The sequence below is a fragment of the Leucoraja erinacea genome, chromosome 8 (assembly GCF_028641065.1).
Source record: "Leucoraja erinacea ecotype New England chromosome 8, Leri_hhj_1, whole genome shotgun sequence".
NCBI classification, from domain to species: Eukaryota; Metazoa; Chordata; class Chondrichthyes; order Rajiformes; family Rajidae; genus Leucoraja; species Leucoraja erinaceus.
In genome coordinates, this window is record NC_073384.1 from 47,990,056 (window position 1) to 48,003,771 (window position 13,716).

Below are 13,716 nucleotides of genomic sequence, written 5' to 3' on the forward strand. Positions count from 1 at the left end.
TCCATGAAGGTGGTGACAATGGTGGTGAAGATGATCTTTGGCATACTTTGCTTTATTGGGCAGGGTATTGCATGCAGGGTGACAAGTTGCAGCTGTACAAGATGTTGGAATTAGCACATTTGGAGTACTGTGCATAGTTTTGGTGAGCCTGTTGAAGGAAGGCTGAAATTAAATTGGAAAAAATACAAAAAAGATTTACAGGTATTTTATCAGGTCTGAAAGATTTGAATTGTGGGAGGGGCTAGGTCTTTTGTACTTGGAGTATAGGAGGCCAAGGGGAGATCTTACTGGGTAGACACAAAATGCTGGAGTAACTCAGCGGGACAGGCAGCATCTCTGGAGAGAAGGATTGGGTGACGTTCGAGTTTTAAAATCAAGAGAGACAATAGATGGCTCAAGTGCCACAGTCTTTTTCCCTTAGTGGGGTAGTCTAAAAACTAAAAGGCATAGATTTAAGTTGGAGGGGAAATATTTCACAGGGTATCCCAGGGGCAACCTTTTCACACGGAAGGTGGTGTGTACATGGAATTGGCTGCCAGATGAAAGTACAATTATGCCATTTAAAAGATACCTTGGACAGGTACATGGATAGGAATGGATTGTAGGGATATAATCCAGGTGCAGGCAAGTGAGACGAGGTCATTGAGGCAACAAAAAAGGTACAAAATCATGAGCACAATAGATTTGGAAAATGCACAGAATCTCTTGCCCAGAGTAGGAGACTCAACAAGCCAGAGGACATAGGTTTATGGTGAGGGTAGGGGGGTGGTGATTTAATAGGAACCCGAGGGGTGACTTTTTTTTTCCTCCCCAACACAAATGGTGGTGGGTGTTTCGAACAAGCTGGCAGAAGAGGTAGTCGAGGCAGGTACTTTCGCAACATTTAGACAGATACATGGAAAGGTTAGGTTTAAAAGGAAATGGGGAAAGCACAGGCAAGTGGGACTAGTTGGGACATGTAGGTCAGCGTGGGCAAGTTGGGCCGTTTGGACTGTTTCCATGCTGTAGGACTCTATGATTCTAACCTGGTCAGCATAGACATAGTAGCCTGAAGGGCCAGCTTTAGTGCTGTGTAGCTCTATAGTCCAGAGCACAATTTGATAGGTAAATTCTTGGACATTTTGCACTGAACATGCATGCATTTGCTAGATTATATATATCTGATGTGGAAAAACATATTAAATCCAAGAAAGCGCATGATTTTTTTTTAAGGAGTAAATTTTGCTGCTATATTAAGAAATTACATAGAAATTCAAATGGATTGGGACTGATTTTTCTTTTAATCACTGCTACCCGACTGGAAAATTACTTTACCCAGTGAAAGGGAATAATGACAATTTCTGAGTTGTTTTGCGTCACTCTGGAAAGATGAAACGACACAATCTGGAGTGATATATCATTGCGCACTCGAGGTAATTTCAGTGTCAGTTGCACATATGATGATATCATTCCATTTGCACCACATTGGACAATTATAGGGAAAATTAGACTGGTCAGGCACATATTTTATTTGCCCCACAACTTCAATAATATATATCTATATTTCAATTCATCATACATTCAGGTTCAGGTATTTGAGAGATATGATAAAACACCACTGAAATGAAAATATTTAGCAGATTTCTAAATACCAAAATTATTAAAATGTTATCATTCTTTGAGAGTGATTATGACTGGTTTGAAAGATCAATTGTATTTAACCTAACTCCCTTGGTATGTTTTCCAAGCAAACTACATCATTTAAGGAAAGAATGCCAAGGATTGCTTACATTCATAGCTAACTCATGACGAGCTATGCAATCTGGTAGATATTTACAAATACTTTAAATGCTTGATAAACCACCAAGAGAGTATGGAGAGGCAAGAGATCGCAGACACTAGAATCTAGAAAAAATAAAAACAGGCCTACACTGCAAAGAAATAAAATAGATCACAAACACAAGCAAAACAAAACTGCTGGAGGATCTCAGCAGGTCAGGCAGCATCTGTGGATGTAATTGGACAGTCAATGAGACCCTTCTTCACAACTTGGAGTTCCTCCAGCTGTTCTGCTTTTTTTTTGCTACAGGTTCCAGCATCTACAATCGCTTGTGCCTATTCTAGCATTGAAAATCAAGCTTAATATTAAACCCCAAGCAATTGGTTACACTCAAATAAACAAGAATACAAGAATAAATTGATGAAAATAACCCTCAATGTCAATTCTGTTTGTCATTCTACCATTGGTGTCTGATCAGCCAATCTGTCTACCTTTTCTAATTTTAATTCAGATTTTTATTTTTGTTTGCTTTTTGAGTCCATTACATTCACATGCTGAACAAGGCTTTGGTTGCAGGTACTCATAGTTCTAAGACTACATAAAGCAAAGAGCTACAACATTATCCAGAAAACTCATTATATTTTATATCAAACCAAAAAAAACGTATAAACATCCTATACATGGTTAAATTTAAAACATTCTCACCAAGTACAAAATGGTTAAAATCCTATCATTTTAGTAAATAACACACTGAATTTTAGATTAATCAAAAATAAAATCACAAGAATGTGCGATTTTCAAATACCTGCCTCAAGAATTTAATTTCATCTGTAACAATGTTTGCTGTGCTTTATTGTCATGTGCTACAATGTAACATTTGACTAGGCCACTTTAAAGAGGCTTCAACCAAACCTTATGGAGAAACTGCTGTCAAATTTAGGTCTCAATGGGTAATGTTGGCTGCTTTCCTTCCCTATAGGGATGAATGAATCATTTATGTTTTTACCAGAATCCAGGAGTTTCATGGTTCCTTTTACTGAAAGCAGATTTTTATTTGTTGACTGTTATAGTTAATACTAAAATCACATTTTCAAATTGTATATAGCATATCAACGAACACAGATTCACGATGACATGCTGGTGCAGTGATAGAGTTGCTTCCTTGCAGCACCAGAGATCCAGGTTCGACCCAGACGACAGGTGCTGTCAGTACGGAATTTGTACTTTCTCCCCTTGACCTGTGTGGGTTTTCTCCGGGATCTCTGGCTTCCTCCCACACTCCAAAGATATACAGGTTTGCCGGTTAATTGGCTTAGTACAGATGTATGTTGTCCCTAGGAGAGCTTTAGGTGTAGGTGGGCCAAAAGGCCAGTTTCCACGCTGTATCTCAAAATTAAACCACACAGTGAGAATTGTATAGTCAGAACTGTATTGGCAGAAACTACATTTGGAGGAACAGCATCTCATATTCTGTTTGGCTAGCTTACAACCCAACAACACGAACAGCGAATTCTCCAACTTTAGGTACAAACTCCACAACAGAAAGACATTCTTGCCATAGAGGGAGTACAGAGAAGGTTCACCAGGCTGATTCCTGGGATGTCAGGACTTTCATATGAAGAAAGACTGGATAGACTCGGCTTGTATTCGCTAGAATTTAGAAGACTGAGGGGGGAATCTTATAGAAACATACAAAATTCTTAAGGGGTTGGACAGGCTAGATGCAGGAAGATTGTTCCTGATGTTGGGGAAGTCCAGAACAAGGGGTCACAGTTTAAGGATCAGCCATGATCATATTGAATGGCGGTGCAGGCTCGAAGGGCCGAATGGCCTACTCCTGCACCTATTTTCTATGTTTCTAACCCCCCCTCCCCTTTTCTCCCCTAACTCACCCCCCCTTCTTTCCCCTGCCCCGAGCCTTGACTGACCTTGCCCTTTTATCTCCCCACCACCTACACTCCTGAACAACCCACATCTTATCAATGCTCTAGCTACACATTTGCACTCTGCAATCCATTTGTTTCACACCTTGTGTGTGTTTATCTCTGGCCTTTGCCCAGCCATCTACCTATCAATATCCCCTGCCTGTGTTCACATATGGCATGCAACATGCATAAACCAACAACGTGTTAATGATTAAATCTATTGTTGTTGTGCTCAGAGAGGAATAAATAATGGCCAGGGAGTATAACAAATATCAGCGACTCGAATGACGATGACAGATCAACAAACACATAGAAATTAAGACACAAGAAACTGCAGTGCTGGAATTTTGAGCAAAACACAAAGTGCTGGAGGACTCAGTGGGTCAGACAGCATCTGTAGTCTCGGGTCAGGGTAAAATAGTATCTTAAGGGGAAAAAAAACGTATTAATATAGGATTGGCTGAGATAAATATCGGAATTACTAAAATGACTAATTAGTCATAGAAGACATCTACAGTGATTGAAATATGACGACGAAACAACGCGTTGCAAGTAATTTAACTCCCGCGGTCATACACGTGTCTTAATACAACACGGATTGCATTTGCTACTATAACACTTCCCGGCGGAAACTGTTTGATCTTGTTATTATTGGTGACATTTAAAACTACACTCAAAGCTTGATCTGACCAGGGGTAAAATAAATGGTAGACACGTTATTGTAAAGTTGTAAAGTTCTCCTTGAGTAGGCTAGCTCAAGAAAAATACACCTTTGTCAATTCTTTCAGTCAGCTGCCCATTTTTGAAAGAGCATGGATTTCCAGAGGGTTACACATGGATTTCCAGAGCATCGATTAATGCTTTCATTTTACTCATATCTATTTTACCAATAAATAATACATCAATTCAATACATATTATAATTCAGAACACATCAATTCCTAAGCAATAAACCTCTAGGTTCACTGCGGTTTGCGACATGGTTCCACCCTTCAATCGTATGAAATCCACACACACCGTTGACTTGAAAACATTAGCAAACATAAGTTTAGGCTGTTCTCTTTCAAAAAATATCACATATAATATTGGCCAAATTATGTACTTCGTATTTTAAATGTCCTCTGAATTCCCTTTCCAAAAAACTTTTTAACCCAGAAAGAAAAAAAATATTTCGACAATCCAATTATAAACTAAACGGTATTTCAACTGAAAACGAAAATGTAATTCGCGTGCGTGCATGGAAACACTGGTGACTTTCGTGCACAGTAAACGTTATTCCTTCAACAGAGAAATAAATGATTAGAATTTACATATTTTTATAATCAGACTTTGTGAAAGATACTGATGATGTACTGAAATGAAAAGTATCCGTTCACCAAATTCACGGAGAAAAAAATACATCTAACTCATATTATACGAATGGATTTGTTTAGAGTCTCCCCTCAAACTATTTTGCTTCTTAGGAAAACAGTTATTGGAGTGAACCTTTCAAATGCAATGCACCCTTGTCCACTGGATTTGTGGGAACTCCCAGATTTGCCTCAAACTCATCTTTTCCACCCTGCCTCCCAATGACATCACTTGCAGAGTGTACTCCTGAAGGGCTACTCGAATCCTCCTCCCTCGGTCGAAATTCAGCATCTCCCTTTCTGACAATCACTGGCAAAGAGCCTACCTGCTCAAACGCACCATTCTCTCCGTTGAAACTGCGACAGAAAGGGATGCGGGCAGGATTCCAGGCAGCCGCTTATTGCTGAGTGACCCTCAGCCTCCGCTGCTGCCTCCACCCTCTCCATCCCTGCGCTGTTAACTTTCCCACAGCCGCTGCCCACTGTCATCGCTCGCAACCCGCTGTATCTATCCGCCGGCGAACCATCCGGGCCAACGTTCCATGACTGACGCGAGCCCCAGCCAATGGAGCGGTGGAAGGCGCCTCCGCTCCCCCCACCTCGACCAATAGCAGATGGGCGGCGGGGCTAGTCGCCGATTCGTGCAACGCGAAGGCGGAATTGACGTTGGCCTGAACTGTTGCAAACATGGCAGTGTTAGCTTGTGCTAGTGGTCGGGGAAGGGGGTTTTGAAATGAAATCACTGCCCTAAACAACGTCGCTAATACTTATTTTGCTGCTCAACCATTGCACGGGTCCCGTGCTGCACTGAGATCTATCAGTCACCCCCACGACCTTTCCATTTTAACTTAATTTAACTCAATTTAACTCCGAAGAGGTAACTGGAGTGAAATGCACATCAGCTTCAAGTCGTGCAAGGAATAATTTTTGCTGCTATTTTTCTACCAACTATTTAAAATAATCCGAGCAGGCATGGTTCTTAAGAAGAAGAAAAACGCCGAGGTTGGTCGGATTATTCTGGATGACCAGAAACTTGCAAGTTTCAGATGTAAGTAAACACGTGTGAACAGCAGGGTGAATGGGGTAGACCACAATGTGGACAACTTGCAGAATTTTCTGCGCTTTAAAGGTTGAAATATATTAACTGGATTTAGAATGATGTGGTTCATACAGTGTAATCAAACTCGAAAACTTGCATTTATTTTGAAATGCCGTTTGTGCCATTATGTGCATTATGTGCATGGCACGATCCCATATTGTAACTTGACAAAGGATTAACTAAAGGTAGATACAAAATGCTGGAGTAACTCAGAGGGACAGGTAGCATCTCTGGAGAGAAGGAATGGGTAACATTTTGGGTCGAGACCCTTCTTCAGACTGATGTCAGGGGAGTGGGTGGGACAGAGATAGAATGTAGTGGGAGACAGACTGGTGGGAGAACTGGGAGGGGGAGGGATGGAGATAGACAATAGATAATAGGTGCAGGAGGAGGCCATTTGGCCCTTTGAGCCAGCACTGTCATTTAATGTGATCATGGCTGATCATCCCCAATCAGTACCCCGTTCCTGCCTTCTCCCCATATCTCCTGACCTCTATTTTTAAGAAACCTATCTAGCTCTCTCTTGAAAGCATCCAGAGAACCTGCCTCCACCACCCTCTGAGGCAAAGAATTCAACAGACTAACCACTCTCTGTGAGAAAAAGTGTTTCCTCGTCTCCGTTCTAAATGGCTTACTTCTTATTCTTAAAGAGGGAAAGCAGGAGCTATTTGAAGTTAAAGAAGTCAATGTTCAAACAGCTGGGATGTAAGCTACCCAAGCAAAATATGAGGTGCTGTTCCTCCAATTTGCACTGGGCCTCACGCTGACAATGGAGGAGGCCCAGGACAGAAAGGTCAGTTTGGGAATGGGAGGGGGAGTTAAAGTGCTGAGCAACCGGGAGACCAGGTGCTTCAAGGCGGACTGAGCGGAGGTGTTCAGCGAAACGATCGCTGAGCCTGCACTTGGTCTCGCCGGTGTACTGAATTTGACACCTGGAAAAGCGGATACAATAGATGAGGTTGGAGGAGGTGCAGGTGAACCTCTGCCTCGCCTGAAAAGACTGTTGGCGTCTTTGGATGGAGTCGAGGGGGGAGATAAAGGGACAGGTGTTACATCTCCTGTGGTTGCAGGGGAAAGTACCTTGGGAAGGGGCGGAAATCCCGGGAGAGGGCAGGGGGGGACATGCCCCCCCCCCATGTGTTGAGAGGTGGGGAACGACCCCCCCCCCATGATTTGTAATCCATATTTTAAAACTTGGTAAAAAAAACCTATTAAATATCTCCACTTTCCGAGAGACAGTGGGGGGTGGGACTGATGATCGAGGGCGCCAATTGGGTGAGAGAGACGTTGTTCAGCAGCAGGTGGGGTGGGGGGGGGGGGGGACATGATGATTCAACGCGATCATTGGAGGAGGGAGGTGGAAGTAGGGAGGTGGGACTGAGGATAGCGCGCGGTGATTGGAGGAGAGAGACATCCGTGGAGCAAAGATCGTAGAGCGGAGTTTGTATCGGTCCGTTCGCGGGGCTTTTCATCGCCCAGCGCGGCCGGCTGCAGTATCTTCCACCGCCCCGCAGTCAAATTGCTGCGTCGAGGTGATCGAGGCTCCCGATGTTGAAGCCCCCGCGAATGGACCGATTGAAGCCCCACAATTCAGGGCGGACGAAGCTGCTGTTGCTGGAGTTCGGAGTCAGTCATCAACCAGGTCAGCTCCCGATTCCGTCCACAGGGTCCATGGCCGAAGCCTTGCCTGTGTGCGCATGCGCGCTGGCCATCATGAAATTGTGGCCCCCCCATGTTTTGAGAGCGATTTCCGTGCCTGGGAAGGGACAAGTTGAGCAGGGAGTTGCGGAGGGAATGGTCTCTGGGGAAAGCGGAAAGGGGTGGTGATGGGTAGATCTTGTAAGTAGTGGGATCCCGTTGGAGGTGGCAAAAGTGTTGGAGGATTATATGCTGTATGTGACGACTGATGGGGTGGAGGGTGAGGACAAGGGGGACCTGTCCTTGTTGCAACTGGGGGAAGGGGAAGCAAGAGCGGAGCTGCGGGATCTCGAGGAGACCTGGTGAGAGCCTCATCTATACTGGAAGAGGGGAACCCCCGTTTCCTAAAGAATGAGGACATCTCCGATGATCTAATATGGAAAACCTCCTGGGCACAGATGCGGCGTAGACGGAGGAATTGGGAGTAGGGCATAGAGTTTTTACAGGAAGCAGGGTTGGAAGAAGTGTAGCTGAGATAGCTACTGGAGTCAGTAGGTTTGTAGTAGGTTGGCCAATAGTCTGTCTCCTTTGATGGAGACGGTGAAAACCAGAAACGGTAGGGAGAACCAGAGGGCCTTGAAACTTGTGTAGGAAGAAACTGTAGATGCTGGTTCAAACCAAAGATAGACACAAAATGTTGGTGGAACTCAGCGGTCAGGCAGCATCTCTGGAGAGAAGGAATGGGTGACGTTTTGGGTCGATAACCTCCATCAGACTCGTCAGGGGAAAGGGAAACAAGAGATATAGACAATCATGTAGAGAGATATAGAACAAATGAATTAATGATATGCAAAAAAGTTACGATAATTAAGGAAACACAGACAGTTAGCTGTTAGCTTGGTGAGAACAGGAACCTGGTGTGGCTTTGGTGGGGGAGGGATATAGAGAGAGGGACCACAGGGTCTACTTGAAGCTAGAGAATTCAATGTCATACCACTGGGTTGTAGGTTGCGCAAGTGAAATATGAGGTGCTGTTCCTCCAATTTGCGATTGGCCTCACTCTGACAATGGGGGAGGCCTAGGACAGAAAGGTCAGTGTGTGAATGGGAAGGGGAATTAAAGTGGTTTCCAACTGAGAGATTAAGTAGATCCAGGCAGACTGAGGGAAGGTGTTCAGCGAAACGATCTTCCAGTCGACATTTGGTCTTCCCGATGTATAAGAGTACAAGTGGACGACAGATGGCGCTGTAGACGACAGATGGCGCCGTGGACGACAGATGGCGCAATGGGCTAAGTGTTCGGCTGGCGACCGGAAGGTAGCCGGTTCGAATCCCGCTTGGAGTGCATACTGTCGTTGTGTCCTTGGGCAAGACACTTCACCCACCTTTGCCTGCGTGTGAATGTGTGTGAATGTGTGTGAGTGATTGGTGGTGGTTGGAGGGGCCGTAGGCGCAGATTAGCAGCCACGCTTCCGTCAGTCTGCCCCAGGGCAGCTGTGGCTACAGAAGTAGCTCACCACCACCGAGTGTGACTGAGGAGTGAATGAATAATGCGATGTAAAGCGTCTTGAGTATCTAGAAAGGCGCTATATAAATCCCATCCATTATTATTATTATTACATAGAAAATAGGTGCAGTAGTAGGCCATTCGGCCCTTCGAGCCTGCACCGCCATTCAATATGATCATGGCTGATCATCCAACTCAGTATCCTGTACCTGCCTTCTCTCCATACCCCCTGATCCCTTTAGCCACAAGGGCCACATCTAACTCCATCTTAAATATAGCCAATGAACTGGCCTCAACTTCTGTGTCAGAGAATTCCAGAGATTCACCACTGTCTGTGTGAAAAATGTTTTCCTCATCTTGGTCCTAAAAGATTTCCCCCTTATCCTTAAACTGTGACCCCTTGTTCTGGACTTCCCCCACATCGGGAACAATCTTCCTGCATCTAGCCTGTCCAACCCCATAAGAATTTTGTAAGTTTCTATAAGATCCCCCCTCAATCTTCTAAATTCTAGCGAGTACAAACCGGGTCTTTCTTCATATGAAAGTCCTGACATCCCAGGAATCAGTCTGGTGAACCTTCTCTGTACTCCCTCTATGGCAAGAATGTTTTTCCTCAGATTAAGAGACCAAAACTGTATGCAATACTCCAGGTGTGGTCTCGCCAAGACCCTGTACAACTGCAGTAGAACCTCCCTGCTCCTATACTCAAATCCTTTTGCTATGAAAGTACACATCTTGAACAATGGATATGGTAGATGAGGTTGGAGGAGGTGTAAGTTAACCTCCTCCTAAACTGAAAGGACTGTCGGGGTCCCTGGACAGAGTCGAGGTAGGAGCATTTAGGGACAGGTGTTGCATCTCCTGCGGTTGCAATGGAAGGTACCCGGGGAAGAGGTGGTTTGAATGGGAAGGGATTAGTTAACCGGGGAGATGTGGAGGGAACGGTCTCTGCGGAATGGGGAAAAGGGTGGAGATGGGAAGATGTGATTCGTGGTGGGATCCCGTTGGAGGTGGCAAAAATGTCGGAGGATTATGTGTTGTATGCGACGGCTGATGGGGTGAAAGGTAAGGACTAGGGGGACTCTGTCCCTGTTGTGACTAGGGGGAGGGGGAGCAAAGGTAGAGCTGCAGGGTACTGAGACATGTGTGAGGCTCACATCTATGATGGAAGAGGGGACCCCTGGTCCCTAAAGAATGAGTACATCTCAGATTTTCTAGTATGGATCACCTCATTTTGGGCGCAGATGTGGTGTAGGAGGAATTAGGAGTAGGAAATAGGGTCTTTGCAGGAGGCAGGGTGGGAAGAAGTGTAGTTGAGATGGTTGTGGGAGTCAGTGGGTTTGTAATAGACGTCAGTCAATTGTACCCTGTGATGGAGGTGAGATCAAGAAATGGGAGGGAGGTGTCAGAGATGGTCCAAGTGACTGAGTGCAGAATGGTGGTGAAGTTAATAAAGTCAATGAGTTGTGCAGAGGCTGCAGATGCTGGTTTACACTGACTATAGACATAAAATGCTGGAGTAACTCCGCGGGACAGGCAGCATCTCTGCAGAGAAGAAATAGGTGATGTTTTGGGTCGAGACTCTTCAGACTGAGAATCAGGCGAAAGGGAAAGGGAAATGAAAAGGTGGCGATATAGAACAAAGAAATGATATATTTACAAACGAGTAACGATGATCATAGAAGCAGTCCATTAGTCATTGTTCTCTTCTGTACTGTATTTCTACCCCCAGCTATTGCAACCGGTGAGGAGAACAGCCTTGTAAATCTTCTCCTGGAATGCGTAGAGTTAAAGGATGGAATAGAACAACTGCATTTACTGAAGAAGGTACTACCTTATTATTTCCATTGTTTGTGTGTCTGAACAGTAGGAATGGTAGATGAGCACTGATGGGAGTCACAGTGATTATTTTAAGATTATAGTTATATTTGCACCTAATGTTAATTCCTTTTTAACCTTATCTGCAGCTGTACTTTAAACTACTTTTTTGACGTTACAAGTTTTGAAATGTAAAAGCAAAAATGTTGTTTGCAGGATTGTTAAGTAATGACCATATATATAAATTATCCATTGCATATTTAACTCAAAATATTGAATTAAGTGAAAGACTTACTAATTGAAACATTGTGTAGAAGTATTGAGATACTATTTGAAAAATCTTCTTAGCTTTTGGTTTTCAAACGGTGTGGATTTTGTAAGTAGCAATGGCGTGTATATTTTGCTGGAATGTTTTGCCTCAACTATTTTAGAAGTTAACAATCTACTTATGTTTAATGAGCATTTTTTTATGAGTGCTGAAGATTTGGATCTAAATATTAATAACCCCTCATCAAGTACCAATTTCATTACTTACATTGCAAGTATGCGCAAGTGTACATTGTTCTCATATATAGTAATTAGTCATTGTTCATGTTCATATGTTATTCAAACATATTTTCACATGATATATTTGATGCTTTTTTAAATTACTTCCCTTCTCGCTGATAAACATATAATGAACTTTTTATCATTTTAAATGACATTGCAATGCATGATATAACCACAATGAAGGAACCTAAAATATATTCGCTCAGTCAAAGAAGTACGTCAATAGTCAGATTTATTCGTCACATACACAATGAAATGCAGTGAAATGAATTTGCCAGCAGCGGTACAATAACACAATACACAATAATTTTTTTTTAACACAAAGATCCACCACAGCGTTCTTCACTGTGATGGAAGCACAAAGTTTAGTCAGTCCTCCTCCATTTTTCCCCGTGGTCGGGACCATAAACATCCGCAGTCGCTGCTGCGGGCGGCCAGATATACAGGCAAGGTAAGTCCCGAATCGGTGCTTCCCTACTGGAGACCGCGGCTTGAAGATGACGTAGGCCGCAGGCCGGCGGTCGGAGCTCTACTCCAGGGATTCCTGGCGAGGGATCCCGCTCCGGATGGTAAATAAGTAAGTCCCCGCCGCGCCCATGGTTAGTAGCACTGCAGTCCACGGCTTCTAGATGATGTGGGCCGACGGTCGGAGCTCTTTTCCTCCGGGTTCCCCAACCAGGCTCCGGACGCCGCGGCAGCTGGAATCTCTCCTCGATGAAAAGTTCATGCTGCACCCACTGCTGAAGCTCCGGGCCCGTCTCCGGGAAATGCTGCACCAATCCTTGTTGTTAGGCCATGAGGGAGGCGACATGGAAAAGGTCGCCTCTCCGTGGAGGAGGCGACCAAAAGCGGTTCCCCCCTTACCCCCCCCTCACCATCCCCACACAAGACACACCGAGAGACATTAAAACACACATAAATGCAGCCTGATCTGCTGAGTAATTGTATTGCCCTTGCCAGTGTTCAATGCGATTTACCAACTTCAGTTCATTTTATCTATGACTTCTGTAAATCTTTCTTCATCTTTAAATTTCAGATTGGTTCTTTGTTGCGAAAGCTAGACACAAACTCTGTTCATAATTCACAAACTGACAGCTGTATGGAAATACTGGTTGCAATTTATTGGGGTCTGGAATCAAAAAGCCCCTTGAAAAGAGCAACAGTAAGGTAACCCACAGTCTTTTTTTGGCCCTTTATGTGCTTGAAGTTGCTTCATAGTTCTGCTAATAGTTTGGTGTCCATGGGGAAGAATGCACAATCAGCTGCAGTACAGTAACACACGGTAGAGCTGCTGCTTCACGCGCCAGTGATCCAGGTATGATCCTGACCTTGGGTGCTGTCTGCGTGGAGTTTGTACGTTCTCCCTATGCTGCGTGGGTTTCCTTTGGGTGCTCTAGTTTCCTTTCACATCCCAAAGATGTGTGGGTTTGTAGGTTAATTGGCTGCTGCAAAATTGCCCTTAATGTGTAGGGAGTGGATGAGGTGCGATAACAGGACAAGTGTAAGCAGGTGATCGAAGGTCAGTGTGGATGGCTGAAGGGCTTATTTTTATGCTATATATCTCCAAACTAAGGTATGGGATAAATCAAAGGGTTGGTGGTGGGGGAAAATTAGTTGTTTGTCTATTTTACTAAGGAGTGTAAAATATTGAATGAAAAATGATTTTTTTGTTTATTGTCATCCCATTAGTATCTCTGCTACCATGTCTTGTGTGGGAACGAAGGCCGATGGATGCTTGCTTTCATAGGTCTGGTGTTGAATATAAGAATCAGGAAGTAATGATGCAGCTTTATAGGACTTTAGTTAGGCCATATTGGAGTATCATGTGCAGTCTTGTTGCCCCATGACAGGTAGGATGTGGAGGCTTTGGAAAGAGTGCCGAGGAGTTTTACCAGAATGATGCTTGGATTAGGGAATATTAGCTGCCGAGATTTTCTCCTCGCAATTAGGGAATATTTCAATTGTGAACTTCTCTCATCTGCTCAGAATCTTTGTTTAAGATAAAACCCAAATACTAGAGGACATCTTGAAGGAATGCAAAGTTCCGTAATCTCCCCAGAGAGAGTCTGGAATG

The 13,716-nt window shown here is 44.0% G+C and overlaps 2 protein-coding genes across 3 annotated transcripts in view; one reads left to right on the top strand and one right to left on the bottom strand.

Annotated features, from left to right (window-relative positions):
- The window catches only part of plekhh2 (pleckstrin homology domain containing, family H (with MyTH4 domain) member 2), an 80,835-nt gene extending 75,295 nt beyond the window's left edge, over positions 1-5,540 (bottom strand). The window contains exon 1 of one of the 2 annotated variants that reach the window (XM_055639659.1): positions 5,373-5,540. Coding sequence is in view for 1 of the 2 variants with exons in the window: in XM_055639657.1 (XP_055495632.1) it covers positions 5,359-5,375 (17 nt within the window). In the remaining variant the exon portion in view is untranslated. Of the gene's footprint in view, positions 1-5,358 lie in introns of both variants that reach the window. The other variant, XM_055639657.1, reaches the window with a different exon arrangement.
- A 151-nt stretch (positions 5,541-5,691) lies between these two features.
- Positions 5,692-13,716, top strand: part of thada (THADA armadillo repeat containing) — a 334,005-nt gene continuing 325,980 nt past the window's right edge. Inside the window, exons 1-3 of the mRNA XM_055639660.1 lie at positions 5,692-6,080; positions 11,008-11,102; positions 12,679-12,809. Of these exons, the coding sequence (XP_055495635.1) occupies positions 6,005-6,080; positions 11,008-11,102; positions 12,679-12,809 (302 nt within the window). The 5' untranslated portion in view covers positions 5,692-6,004. The remainder of the gene's footprint in view (positions 6,081-11,007; positions 11,103-12,678; positions 12,810-13,716) is intronic.